General features: G+C 35.9%; 1 protein-coding gene across 1 annotated transcript in view; it reads left to right on the top strand.

Annotated features, from left to right (window-relative positions):
* Positions 1-19,177, top strand: part of LOC120412725 (serine-rich adhesin for platelets) — a 192,680-nt gene that overhangs the window by 115,396 nt on the left and 58,107 nt on the right. The window contains exon 4 of the mRNA XM_039573312.2: positions 16,371-16,649. Coding sequence (XP_039429246.1) covers positions 16,371-16,649 — 279 coding nt within the window. The remainder of the gene's footprint in view (positions 1-16,370; positions 16,650-19,177) is intronic.

Genomic DNA, 19,177 nt, shown 5'->3' with positions numbered 1-19,177 from the left:
GCATCATAACCGCAAAGATTCAGTGAATATGGCAGAATGTATTGCTGTTAAGTTAGGATATTCTGGACCATTCCAGGGAGTCCTTGTAACAGCCGAAGACCTACAGATCATAACTCCAGGGAGTCGTAGGATGACCAAAGACATCCCAACACATTAACAAAGCAGTCTACCATACTGACTGAAGCTATGCGGGTATGTTCCGGGGTCAAAAACCGTCGACCTCTTGCTTGTTAAGGCTGTAGCTCCACAGATCATAACTCCAGGGAGTCCTTGGATGACCCAGGACATCCTAATACAAGTAGTCTACCACACTCACTTAGGCAATGCGGGTATGATCAGTGGTCAAAAACCGCCGACATCTAGCTTGTTACGGCGGTAGACTCACCGGTCTCGGATGACTCAGACCATCCCAATAAGTTGTTACAACATTGCACTGAAGCCTTTCATACTCACTGAAGCAGTTTGGGTCGGATCCGTTTTCAAAACCTTGAAGTTTCGACTTGTTTCTATGGGATGCCTCTTGCACAAACGGTTCAAACGGATAAAAACAAGTGAAATCATGTTTCAATCATGCTAAAATATATTAGAATTCAGTTTTTGCTGATACGCGTCGAATGAAGTCAAGAAAATCGAAATCCATAATGAAACAGAGATTTTATAAATGATTTTAGAAATAGAAAAAATCCGATTTTTTGTATATTTTTACTCAAAATGCTCAAACTTCAACAGCATGTAACTTTTGAACCCCGGGGTTTAGAGAGTTGCCCCAGAAGACTTTTTTTCATGTCTCGGCGAGATCTTTCGAAAAAAGTTGGTCCCGTTCGTGTACATCCTTGGACCAAATTCGCCCATTCTCCTTTGAGTATTTCATTAAAAAAACTCTAAAACAGTGAAAATGCATGCAATATTTCGAATATTGAAAATTTAAAAATGTGAGTATTTTCGAGAAAATACAGTATTTTGTGAAAACTTAAGTATTTCATTCAAAAAACTTTAAAACAGTGAAAATGCATGCAAAATTTCGAATCGTTTGTAACCAATATTGCAAATTATTAACATTTAAGTACTTTCAAAAAATACATATTTTGTGTTTTTTTTTGTATTTATACTTTAAGTTTCAAAGTATAAAAAATATTTCCTTAGATGAAGCTTGAAAATTCAACATAATGTGGTTGGTTTTAGTAAATTTTTAGGAATAGGTATATTAAATACAAGTTATCTTCTGTTATCGTCGATAAAAATTATCACCGATGGCATTGTCGGAATAATGATAACGATAACAATAGATTGCCGTTATCGTCCCGATGATAACGATAGAACTATCGTTATCGTTATCGAACCTCGATAAATTATCGCTAACAACCTTGTTTATTACTATCAAAACTATAATAAAGTGAAAATGCGACCACAATTTCGTTTCGTTCAATATCCGTATTGCAATTTATGCAAATTTAAGTATTTATGAAATGTTACAGTATTATAAGAAAAAATTAATATTTTAGAAAAATATACTCTTATAAAGACAAATATGTTAAAATGTCCCTTCGTTTTCCAAAAATACATATTTTTTTATATTTGAGTATTTAAGAAATATTAATTAATATAGTGCAAATGCATATATTATAATGAGAAATATATTTTAGAATTTTCGGTATTTTGTAAAAAATATCAAAATAAAACTCTAATAAAGTGAAAATGCATAAAAAAAATTCGATTGAACTATCGTTATCGAACCTGGATAATTTTATCGTGACCATGCTTGATTTCTATACTTGTATAATTTTTTGATTATTTTTTTTACTGTTTAATTGATGCTAGATTAATTGGGTTCGTTTGATTGTTTGAGTTTTTAGTATTTATTTTCATTATTGTCCACTGTATAGTGTATTTACGTTTCTTTTTATTTTTATTTTATCGTTGATTTCATTCTGTTTTCTTTTTTTAAGCTTGTTTGTTGCTACTTTATTTTATTCACTCTTCTGGTACGGTACGTTCTTTTTAGATAAATTTTAGCTTTTTCTGTTTTCCTATTTTTTATTATACAAATTTGTAGTTTATCTGTTTACTTGTTTGGTATTTTCAAAATCATTTCATTGCATAAAATAACTTGTCAGTTACTTATAATAAACTTTTAAAACAATTTTCTGAACAATTTTGTCAAATGTCTCTTGAGGGTTACAAACCGTGCCTATCTGCCCCAAAACTTGCCTTATTTTGGGGACACAAAAAGGCAATGACAGACAAATGAGATGTGATGGCGCGCGGTGGCGATAAAAGTGTTGTAATAACATTCGGATAAACATTTTAAAGGGTAGAAGAGGGGCTCTTCAAGTGGATTGCGAGCCGGCTGGTTTGGCTGGTTTTGCTTCTGGTCATAACAAGAACCAAGCGTCTTTAAGCAGAAACGACCTTTTTTAGTGCCGTTGGCCAGCTACCAGATTAAGCAAGATTTCACTTTGCGAGAGCGATAATCAGCGCGCGAGCAGATTTGAGATCTAATGTGGTACTTCTTGGAAGTGGAAAATGACAGTTTTGAAAGGGGTGTGAAATTTTGTAAGGTTCGTTTTTTTTTCATTTGCTTATTTATTTATCTTTGTTCAGGTTTTTTAATGTCCTAATACCAACAAATTGAATCATTTTCACACATGACCTAATTTCAGCCATGCCTCTATAACTATTGTAACTTTAGGGGTCAACGAAGCGATCCAAATAAAACCATACATAGAGAAAGAGAGCGGAGAGCCAGCTCCCTATCACTTTGATAATTACCGCCTTTAGAGATGTGCCTCCACGATAGATCGGCGGCGGAGATTGAGACATGTAATTATACAAACTATTAAGGCCCCCCGTCCGACACCGTTTACGAAGGGGGCAAGGTTTTTTTTTCTCTCAGTCCCAGAAACAAAACCTAAAAGAAAAGCAGTCCAGCAAAGAGGCCGAAAGGGGCGGCTTTGTTTTGATTTCCGAAAGCGATCAGCTGACGAAGCTGTTTTTTTGTGTTTTGTTTTTGTTGTATACTGTGAAAAATTAACTCAAATGACGATAACTTGCTGTAAACTTTAAATTATTGAATTTGGGTAGTTTGGGAATTTTTATTAAATAGGAAATTTTAAACTTATTAATCTAAAATTTTAATTTAATTCAATAAACAAGTTGATCGCTGATCATTTTTAATCAAATCTAAAAACTTTTGCTCGTTCTTTTTGCCAATTTTTAATAAACTACAGTTCTTGTTCGGTAACTGGGCAGAGAACGTAGCCCATTTACCGTTTGCTGCTCGCTAACTGCGCTGAGCGAAAAATAACGAGGGGACCACCGATGTATAACTGTGTCCTGATGAAATATAAAAGTGAAAGTTACTCAAATTTTTTACCATGTTTACTTCTTATATTTCTCTGATTGTAACTTAAAATCTGTTAAATGCTGGAAAAAAAAGCTTTTTAGTTATTCAACGTGATTTTTGCATCTACCAACCCCTCGGTCATTTCGGTTTGTTTTGGTTTTTTGACGTTTGTCTACTTTTTAATTGGGCTACGGCCCAGTTATCGAACAACTACTGTATTGAAATATTCTGTTGAGAGAATCTAACCAATCAATTCAAAAATCTTTCCTCAATTTCTCATGCACACGAAAGTTTGCAAGAAAATTTGCTGCCAAACTGCGTACCAGTTTGATTATTATCTAATCTAAGCCACGCATTAAGCCGAAGCTAATTCCGGTAATTGAATAATCATATCAAAATGATTTGCCTGCTCATGTTGTGATGTTCGCAGCGAAAAGCAAATCGCAAAAGCAACCATTTTACTCAAATTAAGCAGGAAGAAAGAAATCAAAGTTTCTTTTGGTCATAATTTGATTTAAATTTATTAGTCCGCCAATTTATTACTTAATCACCTGATAATTTTAAATTTTCGCTGAGGTTTCTAACCTCAAATCTGACCATGACCTAACCTACTTACGCTTCAACAGGGGTCACTTTAGAACCGTTTTTTTTTATTTCGTGGCATGACCAACTATCATCACCTCGCGAGTTCACCGCCACCACTATTATTGGCAAACTAACGGATCGTCGAAATGGGGCGTGGGAGGCAATCAATGGAAACTCGATTAATTTGATTTCCTCCCTGCTGCTGCTGCTGCCGGTGATTCTTTGTACCTTTGAACACGTCGGAACGCGGTGGCTGGTGCAGGGATCGTGCGGGTTGCATTGTCATCGCGGCCAATCCGATTAGTCAGACTAGACCCCGGCTATAGAGTTGAATCGTGGATGGCTATCGAAAGCTGGTTCTGAGGTTTACTTTTTTTTCTATGCTTCATTGAACGAGGTGTATCGATTGGATGAAGCCATCGCGTTTTTGCTGGTTGAGGACTTTGTTCGCGTATCAGGTTCAATCTTTTGCAGTGAAAAAGTGGCGATTGAATAGACACTGAACTCGTGTTAGACAGACGGCAGTATTTATTTTGTGCAAAACAACAGTGTTAACATTGTAAGATTATTTATATATAAGATTTGTGTAAGTTCGTTTGGAAGTGTCCTCTTTGGGGATACCGGTAGTAGCACAGTAAAAAATAATGTAAATTTGGAAGTTGTAATTTTGGAAGGTTGAACCTCTATAATTGTGTAATTTTACATCAATTTAGACTGAAAAAGTGGTAAATTTACTCATTTTCAGAGGTATAATTCCACATTTTTTCTGACATAAAAGATGTACCCCATCTGAGATGTAATATTACCATATTTTTGCCTTTCTTACTGAAGAAAGGTATAGGATTTGCTTTTGGCTCCGACTCCAAATCAGGCTTCGTTCTCAAATCGTTTCTCGAGAAATATTCATTCGAAAAATCTGCAAAAAATCAGGGATGATCGATTTTTACTGTGCGGTTCCAGATTTATTAGGTTGAATCAGAGTAAAACGGCATGATTACAGACTGTCAAATCTTTCAATTTCATGAAGTTTGGTACGTCAGATGATTCGGTTTCTTCCATATTCCGTAAATGTCCCCTTAGTGGCCTTTGGTAATCGGTTCCGGATATATCCGAATGGATCAGAGAACAACGGCATGATCGTAGATCAGGGGTGACCAAAGTATGGCCCGCGGGCCAAACGTGGCCCGCGAGGTGATATTTTGTGGCCCGCGAACCCATTTTGAATGATCAAGTAAAATGGCCCGTTGACCATCTGTAAAATGTTTTTAAACTTTTTTCAAAATTAAACTTTATTTTAAACTTTTAGTGCTGATCTGTTTTTGTTTCTTTGTTAGTATTAAACTAATGATTTATTCTTTAAAAAAAAACTTTTTTCAAAATTAAACTTTATTTTAAACTTTTAGTGCTGATCTGTTTTTGTTTCTTTGTTAGTATTAAACTAATGATTTATTCTTTTTTTATCCTTATTTTACGATACAAATATGTTGTTCAAAAATCATTCTAATTGAAACTTTTTTCACACGTTTTAATGTGAGTGAAACTCGTGGTGAAACTAGTAAATATTGTCAAAATATTCATCAAATATTTTTGGAAACGTTAATGAAACGTTCAAATTTGACTTAGGTATAAAACTGTAAGGGCCTCGTGGCGCGGTGGTAAGCGGCTTCGGCTGCCGATCCCTAAGTTACTATGGGGTGCGGGTTCGATTCCCACCTTCTATCGGATGGGGAAGTAAAACGTCGGTCCATTTGCGTAAAAGAGGTTTTGGGTGACTCACCACACATAACCTTTTTGATTGCTTTGTTTTTTTTTATTAAACTGTTATAATAGCAAAAATATAAGCATTACATATTAATTTAAAAGTCATTATGACCATTTCAATAAACTGAGCTTCAAACTTACTTTGCACTCAGAAACATTCCAGCTCGGGATTCGAACTCATGACAGTTGGATTACGAAACTGATTGAAACAGACAGACAAAATTTTTAAATCGGAGAAATAAGGCGGTTGCAAATATTTTTCAAAGCCTTTGTTATTTAAGTGCAATCAGCTGAAATCAATTTAAAATGCATTCCTCTGCGTTTAGAATCATTTTGGGCATGCTCGGGTTTATTCCAAAAAAAAAATGAATTGTAGTGAACTTTCGATTAACAACAAAAAGTGTTTTTCGCAAAAAAATATTTTTTACGTCGTGTCTTACATATTTTGAAAATTACGATTGCAAATCTAAGTGTGTTTTTCTAACATTTTCCAACAATTTTTCATTGAAATGTTGAATATTCTGGCTTGTATTTTCAATTTTCATATTTCTTTTATTTTTTTGCCTCCCCTCAACCTTGGCCAGAGTTGAGGGACCAATAATATTTGCCTCGGCCTTATTGTTGGAAAAAAATTGAACCATTTTTCATTTTCAAAATATAGACAATACTAAAAATTCAAATGAAAACACAAGTACATTCAACTAAATACCCTTTTTCGAATACCCAAAACAATTATATCAACAAAACTGATGGAAAACTGACATTTTCCGTTTTCTATTACTTTTAAATAACGAAAATGTTAAAAAAACAGAAATTCTAAGAAAAACTTCAAGTAATAGATGTATTTTTTAGTCTTTTACATTTATATAACGTAATTTCATTATATAAATAACCAATTTTATACATATGGCCCGCAAGCTCATTTGAGCTTCAAAATTGGCCCGGCATCCAAAAACTTTGAGCACCCCTGTCGTAGATTGTCAAATCTTTAAATTTCATAAAGTTTTATATATCAGATGATTGGTTTCTTGCACCAATTGGAGTCAGTTAGTAGAGCAGTTATCTACAAAATCGATCTTTTTTTTTAATTTTAATTTTTGTATTTTTTAATCCGGCTGAAACTTTTTTGGTGCCTTTGGTACGCCCTATGAATACATTTTGTATCATTAGTTTGTCCATATCATTTTCCATACAAATTTGACAGCTGTCCATACTAAAATGATTTATGAAAATTCTAAAATCAGTTTCTTTGGAAAGAATTTCTTGATCGGTTTGGTGTCTTCGGTAAAGATGTAGGTATGGATAAGGAATACACTGAAAAAAATAATACACGTTAAACATTTTTTTGGTCATTTTTAATTTCACTTTTTGTCAGAAAAACTTGATATGCAAAAAAAACACTATATTTATTTTTTTAATTTTCTGATATGTTTTAGGGGACTTGATGTCCCCTACTTTTCAGAAATATTTAGAATGTGCAAAAAATCTTTGACTGAGTTATGGATTTCTGAATCAATACCGACATTAAAAAAAACGAAATATTGGTTGCAAAAAAAATCAACTTAATTTTTCAATTTATAATCATACACTCAAACCCCGATGGTTTGACACCAACTGTTGTCAAACGAACGGGGTCACGTTTTAGTTTGACACCCCTTTTACACGGAGTTCACACACACACTACTAAACGTTTGTTTTGATAGTGTGCGTAAGCGCCGTGTAAAAAGTGACAGTTCGTCACTTTTTAGTTTGACTTTGACCAACCAACGGGGTACAAACTAAAAAAGTGTCAAACGAAAAAGTGACCAACCACCGGGGGTTGAGTGTATTTGCAATCAAAAAGTATTTTAGTGAAATTTTGATAAAGTGCATCGTTTTCAAGTTCTATCCATTTTTAGGTAACTCTTTTGAAAATAGTGGCAGTTATTATTTTTTTTGAATAGTGCCCATTTTTGCTCACTTAAGAAAAAAATATTTTTGAGAGGCTGAGAAAATTTTCTATATTTAGCATTTTTGAACTTTGTTGATACGACCTTTAGTTGCTGAAATCTTGTTTCCGTTGAAATGTTCTTTTCGAAATAATATTTTATTTTTTTAAATCAAGACTAACATTTCAAAAGGGCGTGTTATTCAATGTTTGGCCCTTTTGAAATGTTAGTCTTGATTTGAAAAAAATGAAAATATTGTTTTCGTAATGATTGGAAAATTGCACGAATGTTTCATATTTTAGCACTGAAAATCGGACCATTTATTGCTGAGACATCGACATTAGAAAATGGTGGGTTGTTTGGGTGAGACTAAGAAAACAAATAAAAACTAACTTAATCCACCTACGTGGTTGGAGCCTTCCTCACTTATTTCCAACAATGGCTGATGTGATGGAATTGTACAAACATTTAATCTATTTTTTAGATCCGGAATAGAAAAGTACATAAATATCACTTAAGTGGCCATACCTCGAGACAGGGTTGTCAGATCATCAATGTTTTGGACTTGTTGAAAAGGTCTTTTGATAACTTAACCAACGATGGGTCGGATGGTGGATCCGGACATATTTTACATACATTTAAATTAGATCCAGCTTCCAAAAAGTACATAAATGTAACTTAAGTGACCATAGCTCGAGACAGGGTTGCCAGATCTTCAATGTTTTGAACTCGTTAGGAAGGTTTTTTGATAATCTAAGCAACGATGGGTTGGATGGTGGATCCGGACATAATTTACATACAGTCATCCCACATATTCGGAACACCCACAAATTCGGAACACTTTTGTGGTAATTTGCCAATAAGATTAGAGAAAAAAAAAGTTTGTTTACATCGTAAGAAAAAAGTGTTCCGAATTTGTGGATTTCAAGGGTCAATATTTTTCTTTGAAAACTTGATATAAAACGTAAAAATGAACAGTCGGTCTATACATCAATCGAAAGATCGCAAGAAAAGTTTTCACATTAAGGAAAAAGCAAAACATCATATTCAATTATGGATTTTCTATGATTTGTTGAACATTGGCAGATCTGGAAACTGTTCCGAATATGAGGGATGACTGTACATTTAAGTGAGATCCGGCTTCCAAAAAGTACATCAATATCACTTAAGTGGGCATATCTCGAGACAGGGTTGCCAGATCTTCAATGTTTTAGGCTCGTTGGAAAGGTCTTTTGATAACCTAACTAACGATGGGTCAGATTGTAGATCCGGACCTAGTTTACATACATTTAAGTGAGATCCAGCTTCCAAAAAGTACATCAATATCACTTAAGTGGGCATATCTCGAGACAGGATTGCCAGATCTTCAATGTTTTGGACTCGTTGGAAAGGTCTTTTGATAACCTAACAAACGAGGGGTCGGATGGTGGATCCGGACATAGTTTACATACATTTAAATGAGATCCGGCTTCAAAAAAGTGCATCAATATCACTTAAGTGGGCATATCTCAAGACAGAGTTGCCAGATCTTCAATGTTTTGGACTCGTTGGAAAGGTCTTTTGATAACCTAACCAACGTTGGGTCGGATGGTGGATCCGGACATAGTTTACATGCATTTAAATGAGATCCGGCTTCCAAAAAGTACATCAATATCACTTAAGTGGGCATATCTCGAGACAGGGTTGCCAGATCTTCAATGATTTAGGCTCGTTGGATAGGTCTTTTGATAACCTAACCAACGAGGGGTCGGATGGTGGATCCGGACCTAGTTTACATACATTTAAGTGAGATCCGGCTTCCAAAACGTACATCAATATCACTTAAGTGGGCATATCTCGAGACAGGATTGCCAGATCTTCAATGTTTTGGACTCGTTGGAAAGGTCTTTTGATAACCTAACCAACGATGGGTCAGATGATGGATCCGGACCTAGTTTACATACATTTAAGTGAGATCCGGCTTCAAAAAAGTGCATCAATATCACTTAAGTGGGCATATCTCAAGACAGAGTTGCCAGATCTTCAATGTTTTGGACTCGTTGGAAAGGTCTTTTGATAACCTAACCAACGAGGGGTCGGATGGTGGATCCGGACATAGTTTACATACATTTAAGTGAGATCCGGCTTCCAAAAAGTACATCAATATCACTTAAGTGGCCATATCTCGAGACAGGGTTGCCAGATCTTCAATGTTTTAGGCTCGTTGGAAAGGTCTTTTAATGACCTAACCAACGATGGGTCGGATGATGGACCCGAACATAGTTTACATACATTTAAGTGAGATCCGGGTATATGTGAAAACACATTTTTATACATAACTTTTGAACTACTTATCGAAACTTCAATCTGTATAAAACTCGGTCTATGGGACCCTAAAACAAGTCGAATGCAACAAGTTCGGGTCAAATCGGTTCAGCCAGTGCCGAGAAACATGAGCTAGTTTGTTGGTCACATACATACATACACACACACACACACACATACACACACACATACACAGACATTTGTTCAGTTTTCGATTCTGAGTCGATATGTATACATGAAGGTGGGTCTACGACGTTTTTATACAAAGTTCATTTTTAGAGCAGGATTATAGCCTTACCTCAGTGAGGAAGGCAAAATATGTTTGCATGGCAATATCCCCGCATATCAACAAAGTTCAAAAAAGCAAAATATAGGTAATTTTCTCAGCTTCTCATTTTATTTTTTGAACAGTGGGCAAACATGGGCACTTATTTAAAAAAATGAATAACTTTGACTATTTTCAAAAAAAGTTATCTGGAAATGGCTTTAACTTGAAAACGATGCACTTTATCAAAATTTCACTAAAGTACATTCATTTTGATTGCAATTTCGATTTCAAATTAAAAAAAAAATGAAGTTGAGAAATTTTTGCGACCAGTATTTCGATTTTTTGAAAATTCATGGCTCAGTCAATATTTTAGAAATTTCTGAAAAGTTGGCATTTGATGTCCCCTAAAACATAACAGAAAATAAAAAATTGTGATATTAAAGTTGATAAAAAAAAAAATTCATCGTGTTTAATTTTTTTTAGTGTAATCTTGTCCATACCTACGACTTTGCCGTAGACACCAAATCGATCAAAAATTTTTTTCTAAAAATACAGATTTTTGAATTTTCATATATCATTTTTGTATGGACAGCTGACAAATTTGTATGGAAAATCATATGGACAGACTAATGATGCAAAATGACTTCTTTGGGCAAAAAAGTGTCAGCCGGTTTAAAAAATACAATAAAAAGAATCGAATGGCCGAAATCTCAGAGAATTGCTCAGGAGTCAGTTGAAAAACTAGGTACGTTTTTATTCTCTGTGCAACTCTGGAAACGATGAAAAATTACTTAACTCAAAACAACATTTCTTTCTTTGGCGGCAACACAGTTCTCGCCGCATATCATTTGTTAAAGCCGGTGAAAACATCAGTCCAACTAACACACTGTCGAACGCTAAATTTATCTTCATTTGATTTCAATTTAAACCTCCCTTTTGAGTGAGCACACTCAGCGACGTCTCAGTCGTCCCACCCAAAAGGGACAGAATATTTTTAAATCGCCCGATTTGAGACGCGACCGCCGCGCACGCCGTAAACACAACAGACCTTGAGACAGGAAAAAAAAGCCAGGAATGTGTCACACCAAGATGCCAACCAGCTGATTTTTGGTTGGAAGATGTTAGCTGAAGCGAAGGCGAGAAAAATACGAACATTTGACCTTCTTGATAGAACTGGGATGGAAGGACCTGTTTTGGTACTAGTGTGCACCTATTTTGGACCTATGTTAATTTGAATCATTTTTGTTTATAAAATCAAACTACAACGTTCAAAAATCGGTACTCTCACCCTACCACAATGTAACCCCGAGGTCGTGGCACGAGTTTACACTTTTTTCAGTCTCAAATCCGTGTTCGCGTGTGAGACGAAAATTTGAGATAAATAATCGAGTTGGGTCCAGCGCCAACGAGTTGAAATTTTCGGGGCGAAATTTATGAGCTGCACCTGAGGCGAAATGCGCGTGATTGGGACGGAAAGCGCAATACGGGCGAGGACCGGTAGCTGATTAAGTTTTTTGGTTTAAGATTGAATATTAATTTCACGGGAATAACTATATTTTGATGAGAGGTTAACCCCCTCAGGGTCTTGTCTAAATTAACGCCAAATGGAGCATTGGATAAGATGTCGGTGAAAGGAGAAGTTGGCTCGTTTAGTGAATGATAAATGATATTTATGACTGAGTGAGATCAAGGTGTTATTTCAAATTAATTTAATCACACTTTCTCAAAATTGTTTGCCCCTGGACATATTATATTAAAGTGCATTCCTACAATTTTTACATTCGTGCAACCTTACAGTGTCAAATTTCTACATTCAAACAATAGAACAGTATTGTAATCTTACAGTCCTGTAAACTTACAGTTTTTCAATCATCTTAAAATCTCGCGATCATCATGAAATTTTAAGTCTTGCGACTAATATTTATGCTGAATCAAAACCTAGTGATTGCAGTGTTGCCAGTCTCGCCAGTAATTTCACAAACATTCCAATCGAAAGAATGTTTATCTTATCGCCGTTGAATGAGTTGCGCTTTCAAAAAGTAAACAAACATTTCTCAACACCCTTTTTAATGCAAACATCACGTTCACGACCTTGCCAGCCAGCTTTTTCGATTTACTCACATTGCTTTTAGTGTGATAAACAGAAACCTTTCAGTTTTGCGAAAGAAATAATGCAAAGCCCAACGAGGGCCAATAACAATTTACCTTTTGGCCCTTTTCGAGCGCGCGCGCCAAATCATAATAAATAAACCATTCTCACACTGTACTAATTCACTCGCTAGTCCAGTGGCAGTACACTAGTCGCCATCAAAACATCAGTGAGAGCACTCTCGTGATGGAATCTCGTTGGCAAACTACCTACTTCACAGAGGAGTAAAACAAATCTGCTGCACAGTAAAAAAAAAATTTAGGAAGCCTGAAAATTTGTCGGGTAAAATTACTTTTGATGTTGTGACTTAAATTTATGTGAAAAAATTATAACACATAAAAAGATGTAAATTTACATGTTTCTAGCTGATTCAAAACCTGTCCACATTCCCAGATGTGACATAACCTTAAAAAAAATTAACTGTGTAACAAAAACAACAGTAAATACAGTGCAAACAAGGGGGGCAAAACTATATCTGGTAAACGAACCATTTTCGTCTGGTGGCCACTATTTTTCAAGGTTAATAATAATGGTGATGGCCCCAACCCAAACGCCTATAGCACTTTACGCGTCCACAATTTTGGTAGAATAGTGTGCATAGCATGGCGATGGAGACACTACACGGGATGGATATGAGTCACCCTCATCTCGATTTACAATACTGAAATTTGTATTGTCAGCTAGTTAGTTATTGTTAGCATTTGATTTATATTAGATATTTCAATAAGCATTGAAGCCATAAAGATCATCACAATAACTGAATGCTTAGAAATGCTTCGAATTGTTGAGAATTAATTTTGGTACAAATTCCATTAACTCGTTGAATACTTAGCATTTTTATGTTTAAAAACTTCATCTTTCCAGTACGAGAGTTGAACTCACTACATGTGGATTGAAAATCCAGTAAGTTTCAAAACGAAACCCACCCCCTACTGGCCAGGATTCTCAGTGAGCCTTTTTAATTTTCAAGGGAATCTGACTTAGAAGTACATTGAAATGCTTAGAATTGCTTAGAATAGTTTAGAAATCGTTTCGCTTGGAGACGATGATTTGTTTAACAATTGCATTAAGTCTATGACAACATTTAAGTTTAATCATATGAAATAATTTGTCAACAGCTGAATGTTTAGAAATGCTTAGAATTGTTCAGAATGCGGTTCGCTTTTATGAGATAGTGATTTGAGTGGATTGCAGATTTTTTTGTGATGTTAAACTAGAATTCGAAGAAAATCAAATTTTATAATTATTGACAATAGCAGAATGCTGGGACTTGCTTTGAAATGCTTAGAATTGTTTAAAATTCGCTTCGCTTGAAGGTGACGATTTAAGTGGTTTGCAGACTGGATTTCTTCATGTCGCTTTGATGTCTCTCCAGTTCAAGTTTGTTTAGAATTGTTAAAAATTGCTTAGAATTATATAAACTATGCAAACTTGTTGAATCAGCTTATCAGTTGAATCAAATGTTACAATTGTGACAATAATTGAATGAATAAAAATGTTTCGGCTTGCTTAGAACTACTTAGAATTGTTCAGAATGTGCATTGCTTGGAGACAATGATACTTTTATTTCCGAATTACGATTTTTTAAATATAATTTGCTTAGAATTGAATCTAATCAAATGTAATAAGAGTGTCAATACCTAAATGCTTAGAATTCTCTTCCTTGGACACGCTGATTCGAGTGGATGACAGACTTTTTTTCGAATCAAAGTGATGTTTTAAAAATTCTAGTTTGTTTAGAATTGTTGAGAGTTGTTTGGAATTATACAAATTACATCAACTCTTTGAATATTAAGCTTTTAAGTTGAATCACATCTTACAATTGTGACTATACTTGAAAGCTTAAAAATGTTCATTATTCGCTTCGCTTGGAGCCGATGATTTCTGTGGACTGCAGACTGTTTTTCTTTGTGTATTTGTCTTTGATTTTCGAATTCAAGTTTGTTTAGAACTGTTGAGAAACGCTTAGAATTATACAAATTGCGCTGACTCTATTCATACTAAGCTTTTTCGTTGAATCAAATGTTATACACTCAACCCCCGGTGGTTGCCACTTTTTCGTTTGACACTTTTTTAATTTGTACCCGTTGGTTGGTCAAAATCAAACTAAAAAATGACGAACTGTCACTTTTTACTCGGCGCTCACGAACACTATCAAAACAAACGATTTGTAGTGTGTGTGAACTCCGTGTAAAAGGGGTGTCAAAATAAAACGTGACCCCGTTCGTTTGACAACAGTTGTTGTCAAACCATGGGGGTTTGAGTGGAATTGTGACAATACCTGAATGTTTAGAATTGCTTCGAATTGTTTAGAACTTGCTTCGTTTGGAGACGATTATTTAGGCGGATGGTAGACTGTATTTTTAATAGGCAATGTGATCATTTTTGGCACACAAATGTTTGGATCTAAAATCATAAATCTAGTTTACTTTTTCAAAACAACCAATTCGCCATGGGTTTCCTATGTACATATGACCTTTTGAAAAAGTAAGCGAGAAATGTTTTGAACTGCTTAGAACATATTTGCCATGAATCATAAATCCGGAGTCGGAGTCTTACAAAAAACCAGACATCACAGCACTGTTTTCAATTTATAAGTTTTTCAGGTTTAGAATCTAGTGTTGCCAGGTTTAGGAAACATTAAAAAATAGGTTATCACCATATTTGTGTTATGTATTTGTAACAATATTTGTTCATATGTTAAGAATTGTGAAGATTCCTCGTTACATGTTATGATTTGATAAGATTTGGAAATATGGAAGAAAGCTATGGCTATAGTATAATAAATGATTTTTAAAAAAAATATTGCTGATTTTTCATTAATCTTCAATGTTTAGAATTGTTTAGAACTACATAGAAAAGCCAAAATCGCTTGAAATTTGGTATAAAAAATTTCGTAGCAAAACAACTTGTTTACATTTTTAAGCTTAAAAAGCAGTGATGCCACTTTTTCTGCGAATTTGACAGCTAACTCAATGTTATTTTTTTAATTTCCCAGATCGTGACTTGTCCATAAAACCCTTCTCTGATGATAGTGTGGTGCTATACGACGTAGATAGCTGTATATATTAGAAATATAAAACAGCAGCAAAGCACTCAACTAACTACGCCTCATACATTCTATCCGCCTAAACCTGACTTAGCCCAACCAGCCAGTGCCGGCCGGCTTGACTAAATGAATTATTGTTATGGCTCTTTCCAATTAACTTTAACTTCGGGCGTCTTGGTTGATGCGTTTTTTTTCGGGGAGGGCCCCCCCCTCCTTTAGTAGATTGTTTCTGCCACTTATTACTTTGGTATAATATGTTTTTTTCGATTAGAAAAAGGGGAAAAATGTCTTGACTCGTGTCCGGAACTGGGGAAACGTGTTATCTGAACGATATTAAATGGATCAGTTAATTGAAAGCCCACCGACGATTAATTGCCATTGGTCCCGAAAGTGAAACGTCAAGGGAAATTGAAGCTACTGAGCGCCGCGAAGCGGTGCCATAAAAAGATGCCATAAAAATGAAACGTCACACGATGAAAGCTTGTGTGTAAACAAATTGGATGGCGAGATCGTCACATGTGCGTAAAATTTAATCACTTTTTTGCGGAATTTTTTAACCTGGACAATGGCAATTGTCAAAAGCCGCTGACCGGAGTGGCCTAATTTTTGCGGGCAATCTTTTTTTTCAGGAGTGCCGCGACACTGTTAGATGACATGCTTTCGGCGCCGTTCACATGACAGTCAAAAAATAGGGTCAACCTCGCACGGTTTGTAGTTTGCAACATTACACACCGTTCGCGAACATTGAAATTCATGTCGCGTCTTGTTTTTTTTTATGGCAAGCCGGTTTCTATTACTTTCTATCTTGATGGCAATTATGTTTTTGCGGCATCTCGACTTTGATGATGATCGCCGTGTGATTGCGAATGTAAATCGGCCGGCAAGATTGTCGTTGGTTATCGTGAAGAGTGTAATTTTGACAGTTTGTTGAGTTGCTATAAAAAATTCTAACCCAACTTCCTCCTTCCCACTCTTTCCCGCAGGGTCTCATTCGGCTCTTCCAAGGGCTCGATGGTGGAAACGCTGGTCTTCGAGACCCCAACGCCGCTGCCGGAGCACGCCGAGCGGGAGTTTTTCCACTCACCGGCGGTGCTGGCCGGCGCCGGCACCACTGTCAACAGTGTCCACCACTATCAGCAGCACCACCACCACCATCTTCCCCACTACCACCATCCGATGCAGCAGCAGCAGCAGGGCCAATCACAGCAATCTGACAGCAGCCTAGCGGGCCTGGATGATAGTGGAATCGAGCTGCAGGAAGAGTAAGTAGTGCCAAAGTGACAGCAGGGCAATAGAACATTCATACTTGTTTTTCTGTCATTTTGACAGCAGTGTTGCCAGTTATTTTGCTTACATTTTAATTAATTCGTTTTTTTGGGACTACATTCTTGGAATCTTCAGAACCCGTCCACTTGAAATTTGCAGGTCTCTAGTCTACCATAATTGTTTGCTATAATTTCCCGACAATTGGCTCGCGCCAACCTTCACTTCCGCGTCCCAAAGGCCATCAAGTCTCGAGGGAAATGAACTTTTTCACCCCGTTGCAATTGTTTCTACTGGCAATGAGGAAATGCGATCGAAGCTCGGCAAACCGTCTTGCGGTTGGGAGTGTAAAGTTTTCCCACAAGTCTAGCATTTCTCGGAACGGCACGTACGCGCGGCCAGCAAAAAACCACGAGATCGGATCAGATCGTGGCCCCGGTGGACAACCCCAATGGCGGGGTCTCTTGTTTGCAGACGTGACGAGGAAGCGGAATTCCATTCAACAATTAACCCTTTTCTAAGCCGCGAATAGTTGATGCCTCCTCCTCCTCCTCTTTTGCGTGTCTGACGAGGAGGAGGAGAAGCAGGCTGGGGCTGGAAGCGCATTGAAAAGAAATAACTTCAAACTGTTGCACCGGAACAAGATAATTTGCGTGCCTGGCCGACTCGGAGCGATGACAATCCGTCGCACAGATCAGGCGAAATTTACGGCGGAGAAAGAAGTTATGAGGAAAGAAAGAGGTACTGTAGAGAAAATGGTGTAGATTTTTTTATAGCATCCGCCATTATGGCGAGTAAGCTGTCACCTGTTCTTTATAATTACAGGCAACACTGCAAAATGTTGAAAGGAAAACAAACATTTAATGGTATTTCAAAAATAAAATTGACATTCTAATCTTTCAACTGAAGATTTCTGCTCATTTCTGCAACACTGCAAAAACAAGATTTATTGGAATGAGGGGTAACTCGATTAATTAATTTTTCAATAATCCAAATTAAGGGAAACTTGCTTCATTTTGTATTGCCAATCAAAAATAGTAGTTTATGCAACGAGTTTCAAAATAAAGATTTTTTTCAACACGAGTCGTATATTATGAAAACGACGAGTTCTTAAAAATCTTTTTTGCAATTATATCAAATCTTTTTTTTTGCAATTCCTGAAAAATACATTTGAACATGATTTTTAGTCCGCGTTTTTCATCAACTCAAAACTGTGATAGAACATGAAGACATTTTTTTAAATACGATTTTTGGCAAAAAATTTAGTATTGTAGGCAAATAAATAAAACTTAAAGCATTCAAAGTGTTCTTTTGTAATGGGTAAAGTGTTACTGTTCCATACAACTTGTTTGACACATGTGCTAAAAAGTTGAACTTTTCAGCATTCTGATTAGTGCTATAATTAAATTTTCTGAGCTTTTTTGGTAAACCATATTGTTAGTATCGAATGAAAGCAAAAATAATTATTTTCAAAACGAAATTGCTATTAAAAAATGTCAGGTTGTTAAATTGGAAAATTTTAGAATTTAAAAGCACAATGTTTTGTAGTATTTGACTTGACATATTTTCCGGATTGTGGAATATTAAGATCTTAAATTTATTTTCTAATGCACAATATTTTTTTATTAAGGAGATCGAGGTAAGCTATGATCGCGACCGGTTGGTTTGAATTTTCGATCCGCGTTTTTTTTGTCGTCTTCTGAGGATTTCTATCAAAGTCTTATCGGCTAGTTCTGGAGGATCTTGTGAGTGGCAGTGGAAAAGGTGGAGATGGTGGATATATCCGGGTTTCGATTCCTTGTGTGGATTTGGCAGATCCAGGTGACGTTGCTGATCTGCTGCTTTTACGGAAAGTCGTCGCTAAGCTGGGTTGGAGCCACAATCGCGCAAATGGCAAGAAAATCTTGGGAAATCTTCGTTGCGGTCGTTGATAATAACCGTGTACCCAAATCCCGGTGAGAGAATTCCATTTTGAGAAAAAATCAAGGTTTCTTTTCATTATTTGAAATTTAAATGTTTGACATTTGCAAAGACCAGCAAACGGTTTTTGTTTTTATGGCTACCTTCGTTTTTTTTAAACAATTATTTTTGACAAAAATGGTGATAATTGTTTTCTGTTTTTTAGGCATTCGCTTTCATAAACTTCATTTCTTATATATCCAGAGATTTTTTTTTTGGTTAAAAAGGATCCTATAAACATAGGAAAGATCATAAAGGAACACTTCAACGTATTTCTATCGGCTTGTCTCTTGAGAAAAACCTAGGAGCTGACGGTTGGTAAACCATCCGGTTGTGCCTTTTGAAGATTTGCTGTTTCTTGGTGAGAGCTTTCAATAATTATTTACTAGATGATTATATTCCCCTATATTGTTATACTATAAATTAAATAACCTTCCTTCCCCTCACCTTCTTTCCCATTCCCCAATTCCCATTTAACCAGTTCCACTTCCTCCCTAAAAATATAATTATCTGCCAAATTTACACTAACACACCACACCTAACTGATTCGGAGCGTTTGGTACGGTAT

This window comes from Culex pipiens, chromosome 1 (genome assembly GCF_016801865.2).
Source record: "Culex pipiens pallens isolate TS chromosome 1, TS_CPP_V2, whole genome shotgun sequence".
Taxonomy (NCBI): domain Eukaryota; kingdom Metazoa; phylum Arthropoda; class Insecta; order Diptera; family Culicidae; genus Culex; species Culex pipiens.
Note: the sequence above shows the minus strand (reverse complement) of the source record. Positions and strands in the feature narration are given on the sequence as shown.